Genomic DNA, 25,404 nt, shown 5'->3' with positions numbered 1-25,404 from the left:
TTTTAATTAAAGAAAATATTTTGTATAGAGTAATGCTCTTGAAGAATGAGGAATTTTTACTTTTCTCGTATAAAGTGAGCTAGTTTTTACTTTTATATTCCTTTTTTAAGGATTTTTCCCCCATTGATTTTTAGAGAGAGTAGGAAGGAGAAAGAGAGGGAGGGAAGGAAAGAGGAAGAGAGTCGTCAATTGATTGCCTTCCATTCATGCCCATTCCCAGGCCAAGGATCAAATCTGCAACTTAGGCACATGCTCTTGACTAGGGATCGAATTCAAGACCCTTCAGTATGGGGGAGGGGGAAATGGCACTCTAACCACTGAGAATCACCAGCCAGGCCTATATTCCTTTTATATTATAGGCAGTTATGAAAACTACAGCTAAAGTTACATCAAATATGTAAATCATTTGATGCCATATTTAATTTCACGTGAACTAATACGGAAATTTGGCAAATAAGTTTGTTTGCACTGTAACTGCTTCATTCCATTTCTTTAATCAGAGAAATTCTGAACAAGATAACCACCTTTGCTTACCAAACTCACAGACTGTGAATGCTTCAAAGTAGGGCTGTGAGATCTGAAAACAAGTCACAGAGACTCACCGGCTGCGGAAGCATCTCTTTTGATAAGCACATTGAAATGTCTTATGACCTTCTCTAGACTCTAATGACCCCAAAGGTCATGGCCTGATGCTGTATGCAGTACAGGCTGTGCTCTCCTGTGAGGAGAATGGGTACGTGTGTGGGAGCAGCTGCCTGGTCCTGGACTGGGCCTCACAGTGTGGCCATGACATGGCTGTCTCACTGACCCCCATCACAATGCCCGCTACAGCTGCTCCAAACTTCCTTGCTTGGCAAGCCCCCAACTTTACTACCTCATTCCACGATTACCTCATTCTTTTCACAATGTAAGCTTCCTCAGCTATCTGCCCAAAATTAGGCCTAAAGGTGGTAATGGAAAAATAAGAATTAAGGCTTAAATTATTTTGTGTTTGAGGAGCTGATGAGTTTAGAACTCACCCTGAGAAGTGTGTGCATTCCTCCCACTCTTCCTGCAAATGACTTCTGGTCAGTGTCACTATTTCCTTGGCATTACCCCCTTGCCATCCCACCACCACCATCCAAGTTCAGGATCTTACTATTCTTCTCTTTTATGGAACACTGCTACCAAGAAAACTTTGATAATAGTAACACACAGCTCTGCTGACATTTTTACACAGTGAGTGAGACTTTGATAGCTACAATGAATGCTAAAATCCTCCAAGAAGCACCTAAGGGCCTCTCTTCCAAAGTTTTTTTTTTTTTTTTTTTTTTGGGGGGGGGGGTCTTCTCCAGTCAGCCATTTATAAAGGCCAGGCAACTAGTACTATTTCCTAAAACCTAAACCAAAACTTCCCCATCCCTGGGCCTTTGCTCAAGCTGTTCCTTCCCATAAATTTCTCTCAATCCATTAAGACCCTGGCCACCAATGAAGGTCTGTCTCAAATACTTGCCTCTCCCAACCCCTCTGTTGCCCAGTCCCCAGCTTCCTGGGATACAGCCCTTTCTCCTTCAATTCCTCCTGACCCAGACCTTCCTCTACCTTGAATTATAAGCAGGCTCTTGCTCCCCTATTGGACAAGCTCTTGAGGCCAAGAAACCAAGCCTGTGTCTTTCCCAACTTTCTCCCCTGTGGCTCCCTGACATGGTGCTCAGTAAACATCTCCTAAACTGATCTGAAATAAAAAGGGAACTACACTGCACAGAACACTGTACTTGCTAAGTAATTCCCAATACTGCTAAGATGCCACCTGGTTTTCAGCAACTTTAACCACACAGGTTAAGGGAATCCATTCACCTTGCAGGGATGCTATGATCTCTATGGAAAGGAGTCAAAGGCAAAAGTGTAATAAGCAGAAGGCCTAGCCACAGACAAAGGAGTCAGGGGAAATGGGGAGAGACAATCAGCCAGGAGCAAAGGGCTGGAAGGCAAGAGTCCTTGCACCAGGTGTCTAAATCCAACCACAACCTCCTAAACACAGAAGTAAGCTCCAGTCACAAAATACCACCCACCTAGGACCCTGGTATGCCCAAACTAAACAAAATAAAATTCTCCAGAAGGAAAGTTTAAAAGTTAAGGTAAAAACCCACACTTGCTTGAAAACCCCTCCTTTTCTACAAAGAGTTTTAAAGCTCTTAATATTAGATGCAGTAAAGGCCTAGTAATTTGGAAGATTGTCTCAGTTCATAAAATGTATAGTGAAGCCGAAACCGGTTTGGCTCAATGGATAGAGCGTCGGCTTGGGGACTGAAGGGACCCGGGTTCGATTCCGGTCAAGAGCATGTACCTTAGTTGCTGGTGTATCCCCAGTAAGGGATGTGCAAGAGGCAGCTGATCGATGACTCTCTCTCATCGATGTTTCTAGCTTTCTATCTCTCTCCCTTCCTCTCTGTACAAAATCAATAAAATATATATTTTTTTAAAAATGTATAGTGAAGATTTTCTAAAGAAATTAAGTCTTATTACTTCAAATCCTCCTTAATCAAAGCAGAAACAAAGCTACTTCATTTCTTATTTCTTCCTCTAAACCAGGATAGCAGGCGAACATTTAGAATGTCCCCTTGCAGGGATAATAACTTGAACCAAGTGAAGGGTCTGGCTGAGCAAGAACCCTGCCTTCCATTCCCTCTAGGCAGACCATTAGGCTCACACAGACAGGCGGGGACAGGCAGTGTCTGGTTAACCTGGCCAGTGGTAAAATGGCTGTCTGAAATTGATTTTGGCCAAATTAAGGGATCCTTCAGGGAAGAAAAAACAAACAAAAACCCCCAGTAAATTCAATTTAGCAATCCAAGGTGCTCTTTGCTGATTGTTATTGCTCTCTAAGTGGCTCCAAATGATCCACGAATGAAATAAACTCACCCCAGACAGAGTGAGTACACCAGATGAAGCAGAAAGGCAGGAGAGAGGGTCAGACTCTGGCTATCTGCGTTTAAGAGGAAAGGTTTAGAAACGTAAGAGATCCCAATGTCAGCACTATTTGCTCCTGGCTCTTGAGCTGAGATGGCAAAGGCCAGCAGTCTGGCTGGCCCCCATGAAAATACCATCTCCTAGGCCAGTGGTCGGCAAACTCATTAGTCAACAGAGCCAAATATCAACAGTACAACGATTGAAATTTCTTTTGAGAACCAAATTTTTTAAACTTAACCTTCTTCTAACACCACTTCTTCAAAATAGACTCACCCAGGCCGTCGTATTTTGTGGAAGAGCCACATTCAAGGGGCCAAAGAGCCACATGTGGCTCGTGAGCTGCAGTTTGCCCACCATGGTCCTAGGCCATATTAAATCCTGCCTGTGTGGCTGTCCATCCCACTCCCTGACATTAGTCATCAAAGAAAGAGGAGCATATGGTCCTTCTCTCGAGAGGCATAGTTTGGTTTCCCTGTTCCCTCCAATTCATCCAGATCTGAGCAGCTGTCAGTAAACGTGGCCAGAGAGGCTTTGGTGGATCCTATCCTAGGCATGGCTCTCCTGCCTCTTTACAGGAGAAAGGAGTAACCTTAGGAACACAACTGCCACTCCTAGCAACCACTCAGCTACACGTGGAAATTATTCTGAACATAGAATGAGAGAAGTCCAAGTGATGGAGGTTTTTCTCCTTATCAGATACCTTTTAACATCAGAACTCTTACCTCATCTATTAAAGGATGACTTTCAGCTAAGGGATTAAAAGGAATAAATAAAAAAAGGGCTGGTCCTTTCTTCAGTTCATTATTCAGCAGGAGACTCTTTCCACCATGTGGCCGCAGCCATCGAAGGAGTGTCTGTTGGTTTTCTAAGGCCCACTTGCAGATGTTCTCAGCTGTGTAGTTAAGGACCTCCCTGGGAAAGACCTGTGAAAGACAAACATGGAATAAATGGCAGGGCAGGATCAAAGCACAGCAGCACTGTCCTCAAGAGGCCCAATCAACCCTACCACTTCACAGGTGAGGAAAATGAGGCCTAGAGCTGCAACAAGACCGGCCCCTGCCTGTGCAGCTAAAACCTGGTTCTACTTCTCCAGACAGAGCATTTTCTCACAAGTGGTTGGAAAAAGCAAGAGCAGTTGCAAGAGGTGACTTTCATATCATGTGATTTATCTTTTTCCCATTAGACAGATGCATCGATCAATAAATAATTCTCCTTGCCTGCTGCTGGCAACAAGGATCTCTACCATTGCATAAAGGGGAGCTATTAGTGTTATTGAGTTATTTTATAAAAGGATCAGTGAATATCTAAGGAAACAGAAATTATGGAGTCATGGATCATTTAGATTTTCACCTTGCCCCTCAAAGGCTGCCTCATAAGGGCAGGAATGAATCTTCTATTAGGGCACAATCTATATTTATTTTGCTCATTTATAGCTCAAGTGGCTAAGAAGAGCCTGACACAGAACTGAAATTCAACAAATATTTGAATGAATCCATAAATGACCTAGAACTTGTGTAAGGCCACGAATCACACTTTATGTGTACAAAATGAAAGAAAGAGAAACTTAGATTTTTTTTTTGCTTTGTTTTTCTACAACAACCAAAGTGTGTCAATATGTAATTATTTTTTAAATTCCAATTTATATATCAGTAAGTTTGAAACAAAACTTACACCAAAGTACTTTGGAGGATTACATACAATGAGATATTTTATACCCTGCCACCCCCAAAACAACAAATTTAGATTCATAACAAAGATGTCCATTGTGCCCTAACAGGTTTGGCTCAATGGATAGAGCATCAGCCTGTGGACTGAAGGGTCCTAGATTTGATTCTGATCAAGGGCATATTCCTTGGTTGCAAGCACATCCCCAATAAGGGATGTGCAGGAGGCAGCTGATCAATATTTCTCTCTCATCGATGTTTCTAACTCTCTATCCCTCACTCTTCCTCTCTGTAACAAATCAATTAATTATAAAAAAAGATGTCCTCTGTATTTATTTTTTTAAATACTAGTATCATGGTATTTCATTTGATAAAAGAAATTCTGCTGGTAAATCAAACAACCAACTTTAATTTATGGAATTGATACAGGAAACCCAATATATTTTTCAGTGTCATTCTCATAGTTCTATCTTCTTTTCTCCATCTATTTTAATTTCTTCCTCAGTACTCTTTATTATAAATATGATATATGCTGGTTATATAGCATGTTATGAAAAACAGATGAAGAAAAATGACACACAGCAAAAGCAGTTGGAGTTAAAAGAAGCTTAGATAGGGGCGCAATGAGAGTGGGTGTGTGGAGGAGAGATAAGCACAGCAGTGATTCTCAAAGTGGGACGATGAGAGTTTAAAATAACAAACATCGTAATAAACATTTCTATTTAGAAAACACAAAAATACATTTGATTTTTTTAGGATATGAACTGAAAGAAGAAAAGCATAACATGTGGGCTACTAGAAATATGCAGAAGCTGGGGTGATTGGCAACCAAGGAGTGTCCCCTAGAGATTGCTGCCTAATTGTACTTACAAGGCACAAGACTTGTATGCTGAGGCAAGGTGTGTAGAGATACTATTGGTCATCACTCGACCTTTAAGTCACTGACACTATCATTGAAGTTAAAAATAGAAAATACTTAAGAGAAATAAACTCTCAATATTGGGACCAAGGAAGCAGCAATAAATAGAGCAGACGCACAGGATTAGCAGGATACAGTTCAGAAGTAGCTGAGTTGAAGTTGGACCACCAAAAGCAAATGAAATCAGCAAACAAAGATGACAATGGAGGTGAGAAGTCATCAACTTCTCACTGTGACTTGACAAGAACTTCAAAATCCATTATATCAGCTAAGGAGAAAAGCATGCCATATTGCTACTCTAGATAAATGGAACCAATGAAACAAAGAACATAGCCCAATGGAAGCTTAACCTCTGAGAACATGGGCCCAGAGTAACAATTCCCCAACAGAATAGTTTTATAATTTTATCCAAGAAGGAAAACTAACAAGGCTGTCCCAAAACCTAAGAATATAAACAAGAATTTCTAGATTTTAAATTCAAGAGCCCTTTAAACCATGGGTTCTTAACCAGGGGCATGGGTCCTAGAGTGGAATTAGAAGAACTCTCAATTTGCATATAAAATCATGTGCACTTTCCTAGGGAGAGTATCCACAGATTTTATCCAATTCTCAAAGAAGTCTGTGATCTAAATAAGGTTAAGAACCACTGCACTAATATAAACGTGATTTCAAAATACTTACAAGTGATGTGTTGAAATGTCTATGTAAATACACACTTCCAGAGTGTACTAAGGATACCAGTTTCGCAAGATGTTTATTTGTGATAACCCCAAATCGTACTGTTCTTAGGTAATCTGAAACAGAAAATTTTCCTTTATTAAAGAAAAGGCCTATGCCTTAAAACCACCACAAAACCCAATGATCAAGTCTAGAAGCACAAATTCCCCGGAGCAAAGTCCTTTTGGTCACCTAGCCTGACGGGAATGAAGAGGAACTAAGAAACCTCCTCCTGACACGGACCTCTCACCTACTCCTGAGTAACACTCTGATAATCACCTTCACTGTTTCTGACCATCTGTGCTGATCTGACTTCACTTTATGCTACCCCCTCACTCACCAGTCCCACCTCAGAGCCCAGGTATATGCTGTTCTCTGTGTGGACACTCCATGGCTAGCCCCTTCTTATCATTTAAGTTTCAGTTCCAACTGTACCTTCTTTGAGAAGGCTTCTCTGACCATCCCACCTCAGGTCAAATAATCAGAGGATTAAGTCTGTAAGGGAAAACTGGGGCTCCTTCCCTACTCTGGCGCTCTCTCTCTATTACCTTATTTTTAATAGCACTTACTAATATCTATATAATTTTACTGACTTACTTAGATGTTTTAAAATCTAACTTCTTTGTAAGTTCTGTGAAAGTAGAAACCTGTTTATTGCTGTTAGCCCAGAACCTACAATAGTGTTTGGGCATATTATAAGAGATCAATAAGTGAATAAGTCTAACACATACAAAGAACTCATACAAATTAATAAGAAAAAAGTTAAAAATGAGCAAATCACAGAAAAGAAAATGTTAAAGGCTAATAATTACATGAAAATACATTCAACCTCACCATTTCAAATGAAAGCAAATTAAAACAAAATACAAATTTTATTCTCAGACTGTCCAGAACTTGAGATAGGAAATATCAAGTGTTGGTGATTAATAAAGAAAGGAGTACTCTGATTGAATGCTGATAGAAAAAGTAAAATGGCAACCACGAGGGAAAGCAATGACACACGCTGTACTGATCACAATGAAACATGAACACACTACAGCCCCGCAATTCCACTTCTTAGTATCCACTTATGTGCACTAAGAGTCAGGTGAGGAAAGGCACCAAGAAACACTCTGCATATGTTAAAAACAATGGGGCAGGGCTACCTATAAAACATGAATAGACTTAAAGGCATATGTGAGTAAAAAAGCTATTTTTTTTACCTTTTCTGTAAAAAAATAAATAAAATAAAAATACCCAAAACAAACAGAAAAAAGCCTCACATTTATAAACAATACTTTTTTCCTACTGGCACACACGTTCAGAAATGTATAAAAGTATCTCAAAGAATATGAAATAAAGAGCAAAAAGGACTTTATCTTTATGTGTGAAGCTTTCTTTTTCCCCAATGAGTATATGTAAGACTTGTGTGATTAGAAATGGACTTAAATATTTAAAAGATGGATAAGATGGTGTAGAAAAAGGTATATTTTTTCCCATCCACTTTTTGCTTTATTAGCGATATAATATTGGTTACATTTTAAAGTTACCAAATCATACCTAAGTAGCTAAAATATAAAGTATTAAGTACTAAACAAAAGAGAGGTTTCCGCACAAGCAGTGGTGTCTACCTCCCAGCAGTGGTGTCTTCTTTCAGAGGAGTGGCTGTCAAGGATGAAGTAGAAATGACTATGTCCCTAATGCCATGCTAGACAAGCTTTAATGCAAATCTGATGAGTTTAAAATGGCACAAATCCAAAGAAATACAGGAAGAATAAACCAAAAACTACAGAGATTGGTTGCTTTTATAACAGGGGGCAAAGAAGGAAGAATGGAAACTGGAGAACAAGGATGAGGAGGCTTGACCCTCCTCTGAGGAGACCTTTTTTATATCAGACTCTTATTTCACACCCTTCACATGCTCAAAAACTAAACAAATCATTAAATCAACCCATACGTGGGGAAACCTAATGTGGAATACAAACACAAGAAATTACACCTAACTTTATCACAAATGTACCACACTACAATGAAGGGGTGAAGGCTTGGGAATAAAAAACTGAGAAACTAGAAACAGTATCTTAACTGGATACTGTAAAACTAAAGACAGAGCTAGGACTCTCAGGGCAGAGAGAAAGAAGTTATATATTAGAAGGGATCCCTAACATGAACCCTTTGGTGTCATACTGGAACCAGAGGAAATCAGTATAAACTTATGGCTTTTAACACATACAACTTCAGATATATAAAAAGATAGGGGAACTAATCCAAGATGCTCCTAAAGGCCAATAAAATAAACAATCACCACTATTTTGCAAAAGTCTCAAGGTCACCAAAGATAAGGAAAGAATGAGAAATTGTCACAGGCTGGAGAAGAGTAGGGGAAAAAAAAATAAGTAAATGTGATCTGGGACTCCAGACTGGATCAGACTGGATTTGGGAACAGAAAACAGACATTAATGAAAACACTGGCAAAATTCAAATAAAGTCTGCAGTTTAGTTAATAATACAGTATCAATGTTAATTTCTTGGTTTTCACAAATGGTTATATAACATGCTAACATTGAGGGAGGCTAGGTGAAGGTAGGGAATTAGGGAACTCTCTATTAAGGCAACTATTCTGCAAGTATAAAATTAGTTCAAAATCTAAATTTTAAAAAAAGTATGTCATAAAAGTTCAGATCCCATAACTGTCAGAAGAAAAAGCAAGACTTAAGATAGGACATGAATTGGCAGAACCAATGGACACCACTCTCCAGGAGGGGATTGAATCTTGGTGGACAGCCATAGCTAAAAAGAGAAAAGGAAAAAAAGCAGCCAGTAAAGAAATTTACTTGATAGTCTGCCAAAGTCACCAACATGATTTATTGGATCAGAGGAATAAGAAGTGACAACTCTACCCAGAATCTGAAAGAGTCCATTCAATAATGTCTTTAAATAATAAGAATAGAGAGCTTGCCCACACAGAGCGGAACAGATTTTATCATGCCCAAGCATACTACAGTTTCAAAACTTTATTTTTTTCCACTTCGAGAAAATTATAAAAATCACACATCTATTTACGTCTCTGCATATTGTGGAAATCTTGCTGGAAAAGCAGTTTAAATTTGCCATTTCATGTGTACAAGGAGTAACTGAATTACCAGAGGAAGTTCATAATGTAAGAATGATGCAAGAAAATAACACTTCTCATCTCCATATCCAGAACATTCTCTGTTAAGAAGACATGGCTTTTTACAATAGGGGTCTTTTGTTATTTATAAAATGGAAAAATTTTGTCCGAAAGTAATGAAGCTTCAATATTTCAGTTGAGGACTCTAAATTTGATTAAAAATAAATTTAGGTCTGGCCGGGTGGCTTGGTTGCTTAGAGCCAGGGTCAGCAAACTGCGGCTTGCGAGCCACATGCTGTTCTTTGGCACCTTGAGTGTGGCTCTTCCACAAAATACCATGGCCTGGGCGAGTCTATTTTGAAGAAGTGGCATTAGAAGAAGTTTAAAAAATTTGGCTCTCAAAAGAAATTTCAATCATTGTACTGTTGATATTTGCTCTGTTGACTAATGAGTTTGCCAACAACTGGGTTAGAGCATAGTTGATATACCAATAAAGGGTTCGGGTTTGATCCTCACTCAGGGGGCATACGGGAGGCAATCAATGTTTCTCCTCCCCATTGATGTTTATCTCTCTCTCAAATTAATAAATATATCTTTGGGTGTGGGTTAAAACAATTTTTTTTAAATAGATTCAGAAAAATGCTCTCCCATTCTTCACAAAAAAGTGTACAGCAGTGGCATAACTCTATTCAAGTAGCCAAAAATCCTATCTAACCTAATAAAAGAGTAATATGCAAATTAACCATCACTCCACTACACGAGCCACGCCCACCAGCCACGCCCACTAGCCGATCAGAGCGAGTATGTAAATTAACCCCAAGATGGCAGTTAATTTGCATATGCAGAAAGAGGAAGGAGGGAAGACTGAAGATAGCATAGAAGGAAGAGAGAGGGAAAGCAAGGCAGCTGTGGCTGCTGGAGGGAAAGCACTGGCAGTGCATGTGGGGCAGGGCGAGGTGTGCAGTGGTGGCATGTAGCCCCAGAGGCAGCGGCAGCAAGCACAGCTGTGGAGGCAGCAGTAGCAGAGGGTGAAAGTGGGTCGGGGCATGCGGGGCGAGGCGCGCAGCGGTGGTGGCAGCGTGCATGGATGAGGAGATGGTGGCTGTGGTGGCTGCGGGTGCGGTGGGGTGGGGCGTGCCCTGTCTGTCCCACCCACCCCGCCCTGCCTACTGCAGCAGGAGAGGTGGGGGGTGGGAGAAGTGGGGTGGCAGGAGGGAAGCCCACCAGAAGTCTTGCAGGAATATTCCTGCAACAGGTGCCTAGTATTGTAATAAGGAGGTAATATGAAAATTGACCCTCATGCCTTCACACAAGATGGTCACCTCCATGTGGTCAAAGATGGCCACCACAAGATGGCCAGCAGAGGAAGGTAGTTGTGGATGATCAGGCCAGCAGAGGAGGGCAGTTGGGGGCAACTAGGCCAGCAGCAGAGGGCAGTTGGGAGAGACCAGGCTGGCAGGAGAGAGCAGTTAGGGAATCAAGCTGGCAGGGGAGCTGTTAGGCATCCATCAGGCTGGCAGGGAGCAGTTAGGCATTGATCAGGCTGGTAGAGGAGTGGAAAGGGGGTGATCAGGCTGGCAGGCAGGTGAGTGATTAGGAGCTAGCAGTCCTAGATTGTGAGAGGGATGTCCGCCTGCCCATTTAGGCCCTATCCCACTAGTATCAGGCATAAACGGCCAATCGGACAGCCCTCAAGGGGTTCCAGATTGGAAGAGGGTGCAGGCTGGGCTGAGAGACTGTGCAAGGGGCCTATGGTGGTTTGCAGGCTGGCCACATCCCCTGGTGACCCAAGTAAAGGCCCTGGTATCTGGGATTTATCTTTTATAATTGAAACTTTGTAGCCTTGAGCAGAGATCAGGGCAGGCCAGGAAGTTTGACTTCCTCCATTGCCAGGGAAACCCAAGCCTCCTGCTTGCTCCGTGGCCACAGCCATTTTTGTTGGGATTTATTTACTTTCTATATTGAAACTTTGTAGTCTCAAGCAGAGGCCAAGGCAGGCCAGGGCGAGTGGGAAGCTTGGCTTCCTCCATCGCCAGAGAAACCCAAGCCTCCTGCTTGCTCTGTGGCAGTAGCCATTTTGGTTGGGCTCATTTGCATACTCGCTCCTAATTGACTGGTGGGTGTAGCTTGTGGGCGTAGCAGATTTATGGTCAATTTGCATATCTCTTTTATTATTATAGATTATCAGACTACTGTAGTCTGCTTAAAACCACTTGCCTTAAATCCAATTTTTTTAATTCAATTTTTTAGTATTAAAACTTCAATTTAGTATTAGGGAAAAGCACAAACATTCTGAGGCAAAAACTACTTTATTGAGACAAGTTATTAAAATTTTCAAACATTCCAGGAAGAATAAAATTCGTTTCTTCTGTTAGGAAAGAGAATATGTTTTTAACTGTGGTTTAAGATTAACAATGAAGGGTCCTGCCAGAGGCAAAGCTACACAACTCACACTCACCAAGTAACAGACTACCAGGAGCACACTCTGAAATGCTAACAAAAAAGAAAATGCCTACAGTAGGCTCAAGTATCTTATGAAACAACTAGTGGCCCACTGCACAAAATTCATGCACGGAGGGGTTCCCTCAGTCCAGCCTGATCCCTCTCCAATCAGGCACCCCTTGGGGATAACCAACAGCCAGACATCTCATATGCAATCTGAGATCATTGGCTCCTAACCACTCACTTGCCTGCCTGCCTAATCACCCCTAACTGCCTCTGCCTGCCTGCCTGATCACTCCTAACTGCCCTCCTCTGCCAACCTGATCTTACCTCCAATGGTCCTCCCCTGCCAGCCTGATATCGTCCCTAACTGCCCTCCCCTGCTGGCCTGATCTTGCTCCCAACTGCTTTCCCCTGCCAGCCTGATTACCCCTAACCACCTCTGCCTCAGCCCCTGCTACCGTGGCATTGTCTGGAAAGATGTCCAGTCTAATTAGCATATTACCCTTTTATTAGTATAGATTATTACAGATTGCTTTTCCCGGGACAACTGGATAATAAGGCCTGTGCCACAGCTGCAGCATCCTGTATTCGTAGCCACTAGCTAAAAGTGGCTAGTGAGCACTTGAAATATGAGCAACCTGGAAACTAAATTTTTATCTTTATTTGATTTTTTTTTTTAATAACAAGGATATGTTTATTGGTTTGAGAGGGGAAGGCAGAAAGAGAGGAAGAGAAACATCAACAACCAGTTTCCTCCTGTACACACCCCGACCTGAACTGAACCTAAAACCCAAGTATGTACCCTAACCGGAAATCAAACCTGAAACCTTTTGATGTATGGGAAGATGTCCAACCAATGAGCCACACTGGCCAGGGCTGATTTTAATTATTTTCATTTTAAAGTGATGCTCAACACAGTCATTGGAAACTTTTTATGTATATTTACAACTTGGGTATGCAAATGATTTTTTCAACTATAAATTTTTTAAAACCTAAATAGAAATCAAGTATTTCTGATAAAAATTTAGGATCTGAATTGATATGTGTTGTTAAGTGTAAAAGTATAAAAGACTTGGTCAAAAAAATAATATAAAGTAACTCAATAGTTTACATATTAATATATGTTGAAATAATTGGAACACACTGGGTTAAATAAACTATATCATTAAATTAGTTTCAGCTATTTTTCCTTAAATTTTAATTCAGCCATCAGAAAATTTTAAAATATCTACAAGGTTATGCTATATTTGGACAATGCCAGCGTAATAATGATGAAAAAGCAAGATTATTTAACTCAGGAAGAAATTTAGACTGAGATAATAAATCGAGTAACCAGTAAGTCTGAATAATGAGCAATTATCTAAGAAGGATACATAAGACAATATTTCTCAAATTTTGGGGGAGAAAACCCCTCCAACCCCCTCTCTTCTGCAGATAGAAAAAAAGGGGGGAGGAGAGGGTTTGAGGGACTCCAGACCTTGTGGCTCTAGGAACAAAGTGCTGAGCTTCTTAAATAAATTCTTTCTCAGAGGCCTAAAGTAAGCAGTACTTTCTGTACCCACAAAGTAAGGTACCTAAGGACACTGAAAGAATAAACAGAATGCCTGAGTGAACAATGTGGAGATTTGTGAGCCAATCTCTCTAGGATCACTGAAATGAAATGGAATATCAGGTCAGGAAAAATCCTCATGAAGATCACTACTAACAAATAAATCATGACATACTTCAAAACTAAATACCACTGGATTACATCACACAGCTTTTAATCAGTATGGCTAGGAAGTCATATACCTTCCTGGGGGAATTTATCTCACTTCTTTACTCTGGGAAGTAGTGACATTCCAAAAGGCAAACTTGTAATGTGTACCTTTCATCCTGGAAAGAGTCCTCATTTTACTCTATACTCTGCCATTTTATTAACTTCTGCTTTCCCACTCTTCTTTCCAAGGTTTTGGACAAGGAAGAAAAAAGAAAATGATAGGATTATATAAAACAGGTAACAACAGCCTCTCCAATGTTACTTAGCACTTACACAGTGACTCAATCACTCACTGGATAATGACTCACGCATTTCCAATGATAAATACATTACCAAAATTAAAAAGCCTTGAAAGAAATGTAATAGATTACAGAAATGTTTATTTTTAATATATGAACCATCTTATTACTTGCAATTTCCCCTAGAAATCCAGCTTTGGAATGTATATATTTTCAAAATTCTTAATATAAAGCCAAAGCAATTATCTGGGGGGGAGGGGGGGAACCTGGCATTTGGGCACCATAAATACAATATGCATATTCTGGTGCTTGCCAAAATACTGCTAAACCCTAAGTAAACATGTAAGTCCTCAGTTGTGATTTTTTTTTTTTCTTGTGAGTTAAGGAGGAAGAGAAATCAGTTTCAACTTCACTATTTTAGGGGAACATAAATTATAGAGCTAAATATGCACTGGCACATATACTAATATGACAGTAAACTACCCTCATACCAGCTGGTCCCATTTAACCAAAGCACAACATTAAACCGATCAATCAGAATACTTCCCTTGTATATATTTCAATTAAATTCCTTTCAATAAACTTGTTGAAGGAAGGATTTCATAAAAGAAACATATCTGCTTAGAAATGGCTCCTACACTCCCTTTTAGGCTATTCTTTATCATCTAGCATGGAGTCACATGTTCACCCCCAAACAACCCTTTACAAATATAAAAACAATTCTTAGCTCGCAGGCCTCCAAAAACAAGCCAAGAGCCAATGCATTTTTCAAGTTGAAGTGTCTTCAGAGGCAACTTGGGCAAGGCTCCTTTATCTTACCGACGGGAACCTGAGAAGGGGTGACTGAGTGGGTCCTGGACATACAGGATACTTGCCACTAAAATGATTTGTAACTGTCTATTGGAACTTCTTGTAAGGAAGATACCACTGAAATCCAAGGGAAAATAAGAAAACAATGCTAACTGCCAAGTAGGAGACATAGCCAACCAGTGCAGAAGTTCCAAGAAGGGGACCAGTGGTATGGAAATGTTCATATCATGTTCACAATGTGCCAGCATCATCCTAGACAATATTTATCAATCCCATAGGCCTTCAGGTACACTTTGAAAATTAGACAGGAGATATTAGAGAAAGGTACTATATTTAAAACAGTATCATGGGCAAGGCCTGGAGGTAAAATCAGCATATTGTACCACCTGCCACATCCCATGAGTACAGCAGTAAATGGAGTAATTTGGTCTTGGGCTCGTCTCAGCTCCTCCTATATGGTATCTGACAATATTAATTTGCTATTTCTGCTATAAGAAATTACCAAATATTTAGTAGCTTAGAACACCATAAGTTTATCTTACAGTTCTAGAGATCAAAAGTCCAAAATGGGCTTCACTGAAATACAATTAAGGTGTCAGTTGGACAAGTTCCTTTAAGGAAAATCCATCTCCCTGTCTTTTGCAGGTAAGCTTCTAGTTTACCTGCATTTCTTGGCTTGTGGCTCCCATACATCTTCAAAGTCAATAATGGCCAGACAAGTCCTTCCCACAGAGTACCACCACTTTGATACTACGCTTTAGTTCTTGTTTCCACTTTTTTTTTTTAATATATTTTATTGATTTTATACAGAGAGGAAGGGAGAGAGATAGAGAGTTAGAAACATCGATGAGAGAGTCATCGATCAGCTGCCTCTTGCACACCCCCCACTGGGGATATGCCCGCAACCAAGGTACATGCCCTTGACCGGAATCGAACCCGGGACCCTTCAGTCCCCAAACCGACGCTCTATCCATTGAGCCAAACCGGTCCCGGCTTGTTTCCACTTTTAAGCATCCTTCTGATTATACTGGATACTCCAGGATAAGTTCCCTTCCTCAATATCAGATGACTAGCAACCAATTTCATTTGCAACCTCAAATTACCCCTTGCCATGTAACATAACATATTCACAGGTTCTGATGATTAGAATGTGGACATCTTTGAGGAGCAATTATTCTGCCTACCATAGTTACCCTGAGTCAATAAGCAATCTCCTCAGAGCCTCTGTTTCCTCACTGAGGTAACAGCACTGAGCTAACAGTTCCTGCTGCGAAGAGGACAGTGAAGACTGAATCATCCGGGTAAAGTGCCTGACTCATCAAAGGGCTCTGTCCAAAATCAGCTGGTCATGTTCAACTTTACACAGATCAGAACTGGATTTGTCTGCACTCAGTTGTTTCACTATAAGCTTGTGACCTTATTAGATAAGAGTTTTTCAAGATTTTTAATGTTTGTGGTTCTTCATCTAAGAGTCTCATCGCAGCTTCAAAACTAACAAAAAGAGAAAACCTAGAAGGATCAAAACACACCACACACACACACACAGGACAAGTTAAAAAGGTAAAAATTATCACAAAACAATTAGAAAGTAAAGATAGTACAAATAAAAAAAAAACATATTTTTATTATTTCAGAGTGGAAAGGAGAGGGAGAGAGAAACATCAAAGACGAGAAAGAACCATCTATCAGCTGCCTCCTGCACAACCTCCACTGGGGGTCGAGCCCACTGAGCATGTGCCCTGACCAGGAATTGAACCATGACCTCCTGGTTTATAGGTCAATATTCAACCACTGAGCCATGCCAACTGTGCAAGGTGGTATAATTTTTTAGATACATGGATTCAAGGAATCCAAAATATATACAAAGATCACTAAATTTGGTTCTGAGCTTCCTGCACAACTTTTGCTTTCTCCAATCCCTTATATCGTCCTTTCTTTCTAGTTTTTAACACACTTACCTGAAGACTAACCTCTCATTATCCTGGGAAACCCTCCATACCCTTAGTGCCAACTCCTCAGAGCAGTCTTCTCTGAATTAATCAGATCAAATGACCTCCAAGATCCAACAAAGCTTGTCACAGACCTGTCACCACACTCATATTATGGGCAAGCCTACATGTTGGCCACACTAGCTGGTGGCACTACTGATGTCAGGGAACAAGTTTTATTCATCTTTATAGCTGTAATTACAGTGGATCCTCAAATGTTCGTTGAATTTGTAAGTCATGCTTCTGAATCTAACTTAAAGTGTGAGGAGGTCCATTTTTGGCCTTAGTTCTTATGTAGCAGCATTTACAAGACTTAAGAGATATGTAATAATGGGAATAAAAGTATCTCTTATGATATATGATGATAACCTTGCTAAAATAGCAAAATATTAAAAAGTCAATTTTACGTATGGATACCAAAAGCAAGAAATTCCTAATATGTTTATTCTAATGTGCATTAATCAGTACCCATGACAGATAGAAAATAATTTCCTTCTATTAGTAAATATAGTGACAACTATGAGATTATCAGAGAAAACCAAGGGATCCTAGAACCATCTTCATTCATGGGCAATTGTTAAACCCAAAGCCTGGTCCAAACTCTGAAGAGTTAGACCCCGGGCCCTGGCTGGTTTGGCTTAGTGAATAGAGCATAGGCCCATGGACTAAAGACTCATGGGTTCAATTCCGGTTAAGAGCACGTACCTTGGTTGCAGGCTCGAATCCTGGTTGGGGTGCATGTGGGAGGTAACCAATCAATGTGTCTCTCTCACATCAATGTTTCTCTCTGTCTCTCCCCCACTTTTCCCTCTCTTTAAAAATCAATGGAAAAATATCCTCCGGTGAGAATCCACAACAACAACCAAAGAGTTAGACCCAGGAACCCAAGAAAATAAAGCAATTTCAGCATCAATCTTGCCTAAGATGTCAGTTCTTTTTTTTTTTAAATGCCTCTAAGAATGTCACCTACAGGGTAAGAAAATCCTACCCTTCAGACCTCTTGATATTTTATAAAATTTCACTATCTAACATAAAAGTGCTCCAAAAAAGCTTTATTTATGAATAAGGATATAGAGGAGTATGCTTTTATATATACTGATTGAATTATACCAGCAAAGCACAGCACTATCAGATGCCTCCTGATGCCAAGAGGGACCCTACACTGAAATTATAAGTTTTTTCCTATAAGAAATTCCTCTTTAAAAATTCATTACAACAGTATTTCCCAAAAGGTGTTCCTTAGAAGACTCATGCCACAAAGTTCCCTTGGCAACTAAGTTTAGAAATTCATAAAGGTGTTAGAAGGGAGTGAAATTGTTGTCTTTAGTTAATAGTTTAGTGTATGTTCTTTTTTTTTTAATTTATCCCTACACCCTTTTTCACTTCCACCCACTCCCCTTTCTCCCAAAATCACCACATTATTATCTGTGTCCATGAGTTCTTTTTTGCCTTTTTTGCTCAATCCTCCTCCCCAATTCCCCCTCCCAAAGAGTCTGTCTCTATTTTGCTTGTTAGTTCAATTATAGTGTATTTTCAAGATGACACTTAAGTATCATGTAAATTTCAATTAAATTAAATAGGATTTTAGTGTCAGAGAACACTGAGAAGCCAGTGGAAAAAAATAAGGAGAAAAGTACCAGGCAGGGACACTAAACAGTTCTGCTGTGAATGATTCCCACATATTGGTCTATGGAACCTGAAAGGAGAGTGGTGTTGGTGCGAGCGGACCCAAAATGACTTAACAGCCCACTACTAAAATCATTCTCACTTGAGCCCCAGTCGCCTAATGGATAAGGCATTGGCCTCCTAAAATCATTCTCACTTAAGCAAAAGTGCCCTTTATTAGTCATCCTTCAACCTCTCAGTTACAACACTGATCAAGATGTAGGAGTAAGAAGGCAAAACCTTGGTTTCAAAGCACTCAATAAATATTACGCTATCTAAACAAATTCTTTTCATTCAACCTACCCTAGAGATGCAGACAGTTCTATAGTAAGGACAGCATGAAGTATGAGAAGCAGATATGGAGTGCTAAAGGAAAAGGGAGAAGGAGCACCAGTGCCCAATGGTTGGTCAAGTTATATAATACCTGGTGTAGATGCTTTTAAGAAAACAGACACAATACTTAAAGTGCTTTCAGGCAGGTGGCTTTCTAATTAAGCTACAATAGACTTTATTTATACCTGATGTATTTCACACAAATGTGACTTGGTAAAATAAGCATTTAATTCTACCCTCTCTGATAGAGCCTCCCTTCCCCCAACCGATGGACAGAGTATGACTTAAATGGGATCGGTGTCACGGGCATTCCTGAGCACCTAACCAGGCACCTTACATGGACTGTATATTGAACAACCAATCAGCACCTGCCAAATACCCTAAGCCAGTGGTTGGCAAACTGCGGCTCTTGAGTCACATGCGGCTCTTTGGCCCCTTGAGTGTGGCTCTTCCACAGCCTTGGCCAGTCTATTTTGAAGAAGTGGCGTTAGAAGTTTAAGTTTTAAAAATTTGATTCTCAATAGAAATTTCAATAGTTGTACTGTTGATATTTGGCTCTGTTGACTAATGAGTTTGCCGACCACTGCCCTAAGCCCTTGATTCTAAGTACCTAGGTGCATAATCATGTGCCTTATATGAAACCACCAATCAGCGCATGCAGAGTACCCTAAGCTCCATCCCTTCCCATTCCTCCCCTCAAAAGGTGTGTTCCCCTCTGCACATGGGCTACTCCCCTTTTTGGGGAAGCCCGGCAGGGGTCCTTCTCATCTAATAAAGCCTGTAGTCCCGGTTTTTGGCCCTCTGTCTCATCTTTCATTCTTCACCCTCTCTAATTTGAGACAATCTCAAACACAGATAAGTCAAGTGCTTTGTTTGATTTTACAGATTCTGTCAAGGGCAAACAAAGGGTAATGATCAGGCACTGTCAGTTCCCAAGCTACTGCTTTACTCCCAACAGCACTGCATCCCTATTGTAGATTGAATGAAAAGAAGAGTACCTCAATTTATTGCAAATTTTCTTTTCTAAAAGAAGTCACTAACCATAAAAGAATATAACATTTTACCAGAAAACATTTTACAGCAAATAATGAAATAAGATGAGGAAAAAATCAAGCAACCAACCAAAAATAATGATCCCCTTCTACCAAATTTTCGTTAAGCATAGAAAGAAGTTTGTCCGCCAAGACCAAATGTGAAAAGATAAAAAGAGAAACAGGTGCCCAGCCAGCATGACTTAGTGGATGACCATCGATCAACCTATGAACCAGGAGATGACGGTTCAATTCCTAATAGGGGCACATGCCTGAGTTGTAGGTACAATCCCCACTGTGGGATGTGCAGGAGGCAGCCAATTAATGATTCTCTCATCACTGATGTTTCTATCTCTCTCTCCCAGTCCTTTCTGCTCTGAAATAAAGAAAAATATTTAAAAAAAAAAAAAAAAAAAAAAAAAAAAAAGAGGATCAGGCCCTAACCGGTTTGGCTCAGTGGATAGAGTGTCACCTGTGGACTCAAGAGTCCCAGGTTCAGTTCCGGTCAAGGATATGTCCCTTGGTTGGGGGCACATCCCAGTAGGGAGTGTGCAGAAGTCAGCTGATCAATGTTTCTCTCTCATCAATGTTCCTAACTCTCTATCCCTCTCCTTTCCTCTCTGTAAAAAAATTAAGAAAATATATTTTTTTTAAAAGAGGATCAGACTTTGCAGTCTCCAAAGAGTAGAGAAGTCCGAGATTGGTTTCACTCAAGTTCTTGAAACATACACAGTCTGCCAGCCCAGAAAATCATTCCACATTTTGAAATGTATAAACATTAATAAAGGATGTATAAATAAATAAATAAATAAATAGGTTGAATAAAAGAGTAATCTGTTGTGATCCTAGAAAAGGAAGCTGAATATTATGAACATGTCAATAACTCTAAGTCAATTTATATGTTTAATATAATTCCAACCAAAATCCAGCCAAGTGCATTAACAGATATAAAAATATATTCCATAAAACACAAGAATGAGAAAGCTGAATATAGGCTTTACTTAAAATCAAGAAATGACATATTTACTCTTATAAAAGGAGGTATCTAGACCAAGAGAAAACATAGAAATAGACCAAATTACAGGCAATAAAATATTTGGTGATAAAGCAGGCATCACCAAGATGAGGGTAAAAGGAAGCATTATTTTGTAAATGGTGCTAACTTATTACCCAACTAGAGGAGCAGTGCACAAAATTTATGCACGGGATGTGGGAGTGGGGAGGAGGAGGGGGTCCTCAGCCCAGCCTGCATCCTCTCCAATCTGGGACCCCTTGGGGGATGTTTGACTGCCGGTTTAGGATCTGCTGGTTTAGGACTCTCAATCCCTAGGATCAGGCCTAAACCAGTAGTCAGACATTCCTCTCACAATCCTGGACTGCTGGCTTCTAATTGCTTACCTGCCTGCCTGCCCAGCGGCCCACAACTGCCCCCACTGGCCTGATCGCCCCCAACTGTTCCTCCCTACCAGCCTGGTTGCTCTTAATAATTAATATTAAGGGTCTAGTAATAATTAATGTCGTTTTTAAACATTCGTTTAAAATCTTGCTTGGCGTTGACTTGTATTGACATAACCTTCAAACACGTGGTATCTACAGAATGTGTGAAGTGCAATTAACAAGTTTTGCTTGAAAAAGTTTGTGTTTGGTTTGGTTTTTGTTGCAAAACTAGGGCTAAGAAGATGGCGGATGAAGAGCATATTCGGCACTGCATGCTTTACGAGTTCCAATTAGGAAGAAAAGCAAGTGAGGCTGCAAAAAACATCTGTAGTGCTCTTGGTCAAGATGCAGTTAGCGCCAGAAAATGCCAGCGTTGGTTTGAGAAATTTCGCGAGGGAAATTTTTCGTTAGATGACAAGAGTGGTCGAGGCCGTGTGTCCAATTTTGATCAAGAAGCTCTTCAAGCCGAAACCGGTTTGGCTCAGTGGTAGAGTGTCGGTCTGCGGACTGAAAGGTCCCGGGTTCGATTCCGGTCAAGGGCATGTGCCTTGGTTGCAGACACATCCCCGGTAGGGGGTGTGCAGGAGGCAGCTGGTCGATGTTTCTCTTTCGTCAACGTTTCTAGCTCTCTGTCTCTCTCCCTTCCTCTCTGTAAAATATCAATAAAATATATTTAAAAAAAAAAGCTCTTCAAGCTCTTTTGGTTCAAAATCCTCAAATTACCCAACAAGAGCTTGCGACAACTTTAAATTGTTCACAAAAAACAATTTCCAATCAATTGCGTGCACTTGGCAAAGTCCAAAAGTTTGGAAAATGGGTTCCTCATGAGTTGACCGACAACCACCGTAATCAAAGAGTCACAATTTGCAGTTCGCTCTTCTCTCGTCAAAACCGTTTGCCTTTTTTAGAGCAAATTATTACCGGAGATGAAGAATGGGTGCTGTATGTTAATTTGAAAAGGCGGCCTCAATGGTTGGACAAAAATGAGGCTCCGCAGCCCACGCCAAAACCTGACTTGCATGCGAAAAAAGTGATGTTGTGTGTTTGGTGGAATTTTAAAGGAATTCTTCATTATGAACTTTTACCATCTAACCAAATCATTACAAGTGCAGTGTATAGTGCCCAATTGGAAAGGTTAGCCCAAGCTTTAAGAGAAAAAGAACCCGCGCTGATTAATCGGAAGGGCGTAATTCTTCACCACGATAACGCACGACCGCATACTGCAAGAATCACTGCTGAAAAACTGCGCCAGTTGGAATGGGAAGTTCTCCCTCAACCTGCATATTCTCCTGATATTGCCCCTTCCGATTACCATTTGTTTCGTTCTTTGCAAAACTTTCTTCTTGGAAAAAAATTTAATAATGAAGAATGCCTCAAAAATGCATTGACCGAATTTTTCGCATCAAAAATCACAAGAATTTTACAACAGAGGGATTAAAATGCTTCCTGAGCGTTGGGTACAAGTAGTAGAAAACAACGGCAACTATATTGTTGATTAAATTTTGTTGTATTGTTTAAATAAATTCGATTTAAAAAAGTATTAGAAAACGACATTAATTATTACTAGACCTAATATTATACATCGACAATATAGCCATTACGCAGTTGGACCAGAACTTATAACTATGAACACACACACACACAAAATTATGATATAATAAATTTTAAAGTACAAAACCTATAATTGCAGACAGTATGATCAAGTTACATTTTAAAAGGCTAAAAAGTAAGGGACTACAGAACATAAAAGAATACAATTATGTAATACAAATACAGAGAAAAAGAATCAAGAAAATGAAAGTAATCATAAAGTTAACACATGCAAAAGAAGCTATCAATATACAAACATTTTTGTTAAAGTTCTAATGTCTTACTATAAATGATTTTTACCTTTCTTTAATGAATGTAATGCTGAACTGAAGAAGGTCACATAACCAGGAGGCTGGGGTGAACCACTGAATTCAAAGTACCCAAGTACTCCAGGCTGCAAGAACAAGAGCAGAATTAAGTGACTGAGGTATCACTAATCATTGTGCAATGGGGACATTTTAAAACAAGAAAGACATGTCATTATAAAATGACAATTGTCATTTGCTGCATTTCATTTTTTTAAAAAGCCTAATCACATGAAAAACGTTGGGATTTAGGGTGGACCTTTCCTTCCATTTAGGCAACTGGGTTAAGAGATACAATTGCAGCAGCTTTTATAGGGGGAGTTAATTCAGAGCTGAAACTTCCTTCCCTCTTCTTAAGTAGGTCTTTCCATTCTCTGTTGACAGTTTTCCTATGTCCCTGGTTCAAAATCTCACCATCAATTACAGGTACGGTTCTCACTTACTTCTGTTTGGCAACTCCAGACAAGCTATCAATTTCCTCATAATCTTTCTTAGATTTATTTCTCCCTCAAATTGCTTTCTTGAATGCCAGCACCCCTTCACACTAACTAGAAATCAGGTTAAATCTGATTTGCTCCACTTATATTCCAGGTAGTTCTTCTAGGGGCTCTTTCCTCCTCCACACCCAGAACCCTCTGCAAAGGACCCGTCTCATACTCTCTTGTACCTCTATCCCCCACAAACTTATTTCTCTCTCTTCATTCTACTTCTCTAAGCTTAGGACAGAATTCCCCTCCAGTCTGCTAAACCAATAAATTATCTTCTCCAGATACATCCTGCCTTCCTGTTCAGAATAATTTCTTCCATCTATGAAGGCCTTGTGGCACTCATTTTCTCTGGTTTTGTTCTGTAATGATTGTATCTGTCTAAAAAGCCAAACTGAGATCCCTAAGGAAAGAGTGCTGAGCTTGGAATCAGAAGACTTAAGCTCAAGTCCAAAAGCTAAATGATCTTGGGTGAACCCTTCAAAGAGAAACCTCAGTTTCCTTATATAGCAAATGGGTCAATTTATCATAGTGTTACGGAGAAGAATGAGCTTGACGAACTATTCAGCACTAGGCAAATGTAAAGAATTCTCTCTAGCCCTAAAGCATGTAACATCATGCTCTTAATAAATAATGGTGGAGCTGATTTGATCATTGGGGCAAAATCAGACCCAAAAGATAAGGTAGGAATTTCATCTGTTGGTAAAATTTAAAGTCAATAATTTGTATAAAAAAAGAAAATTTCTGACCTGTAGTGGAACATACTATCTTTCAAATTCAAATCACTTGTTTACTCTCATAAAATTCAATTTATTTATTTATTTATTTATTTATTTAAAAAATATATTTTTATTGATTTCAGAGAGGAAAGGAAAGGGAGAGAGAGAAACATCAATGATGAGAGAGAATCATTTTGATCAGCTGCCTCCTGCATGCTCCACACTGGGGATTGAGCCCACAATCTGGGCATGTGTCCTGATCCAGAATCAAACTGTGACCTTCTGTTTCAACTACTGAGCCATGCCAGCCAGGCAAGATTCAATTTTAAATAAATCACTTGGTTTTTATTCTGATAGAAATTGAGATAGTCAGAATGTTGAATCCTAATACTAGCTAAGAAAATCCAGCAAATAACTAACTTCTAAAACAACTGAGAACATTAGAAAGAAAAGTACGGAAAACAAATTTTCTTTTGCTAAACTCTTTCAAAATCTTTTTTTATTTTTAAATCCTCGCCCAAGAATATGTTTAGAGAGGAAGGGGGAGAAAGAGAGAAAGAACAATGATATGAAAAAGAAACATCCATCAATTACCTCATGCACGCTGCCCAGGTATTTGAAAAACCCCACAACCTCTCGGTGTATAAGACGATGTTCCAACAAACTGAGCCACCCAGTCAGGGCTCCTCTAAAATCTTTTTAACAAGCCAATCCAGAATTGGCTGAAAGAAGAACTGCATACTGTTTGGGTTTCAAAACATGCTATGACGATGTAATAAACCTTACTACCAAGAACAAAAGGAAGACAAAATCTTCAGACATTCTAGTCACTCAGTTAATGTTGTATGCAAGATCACAAAAATGAAAATTAGTGGAAACAAAATGGACTCATTTAAGATTCTTTATATTATAACCAATCTCCCAAACCGAAACCAAATGAAATAAATTAATTTAAATACCAATAAATGTTTCTTTGCTAAAAATTAAATCAGAGGAATTTCACATCATGTTATCACCAATGACTTCACAGAAGTGAACATATGGTCCATAAACACATTTATATCTACATGAATGTATGCAATTACATATATGTTTATATATAGAAATGCACACATGTACAGACATTAATGGAAGCAAAAAAGTTTTTAAACCTTAGTCTTCAAGAGAAACTGCAATAAACATTTTAAAATGTACGAAGGTTGGAGCATTTGCAGGGGTCCTTTGTGGACATTTCTACAGGTTTATTCTTGTTGAGGGC

At 39.7% G+C, this 25,404-nt stretch overlaps 1 protein-coding gene and 1 long non-coding RNA gene across 10 annotated transcripts in view; both read right to left on the bottom strand.

Moving 5' to 3' along the window:
* The window catches only part of TXNDC11 (thioredoxin domain containing 11), a 67,866-nt gene that overhangs the window by 15,558 nt on the left and 26,904 nt on the right, over nt 1-25,404 (bottom strand). For 8 of the 9 annotated variants that reach the window (XM_036411098.2, XM_045571679.1, XM_036411097.2 and 5 more), the window contains 3 exons: nt 22,938-23,031; nt 6,214-6,326; nt 3,672-3,872 (listed from right to left, as the gene is read on the bottom strand). In XM_036411098.2, coding sequence (XP_036266991.1) covers nt 3,672-3,872; nt 6,214-6,326; nt 22,938-23,031 — 408 coding nt within the window. Of the gene's footprint in view, nt 1-3,671; nt 3,873-6,213; nt 6,327-13,652; nt 13,675-22,937; nt 23,032-25,404 lie in introns of those variants that run through there. The other variant, XM_036411102.2, reaches the window with a different exon arrangement.
* Nucleotides 1,321-2,237, bottom strand: LOC118703849. The gene is made up of 2 exons (XR_004983157.1): nt 1,750-2,237; nt 1,321-1,714 (listed from the first exon to the last, which is right to left on the bottom strand). It is a non-coding gene; the product is annotated as an uncharacterized LOC118703849 (long non-coding RNA).

The sequence above is a fragment of the Pipistrellus kuhlii genome, unplaced genomic scaffold, assembly GCF_014108245.1.
Source record: "Pipistrellus kuhlii isolate mPipKuh1 unplaced genomic scaffold, mPipKuh1.p scaffold_m20_p_4, whole genome shotgun sequence".
Lineage (NCBI taxonomy): Eukaryota > Metazoa > Chordata > Mammalia > Chiroptera > Vespertilionidae > Pipistrellus > Pipistrellus kuhlii.
The sequence above is the reverse complement of the archived record's forward strand: the minus strand, read 5'-3'. Positions and strand labels throughout refer to the sequence as shown.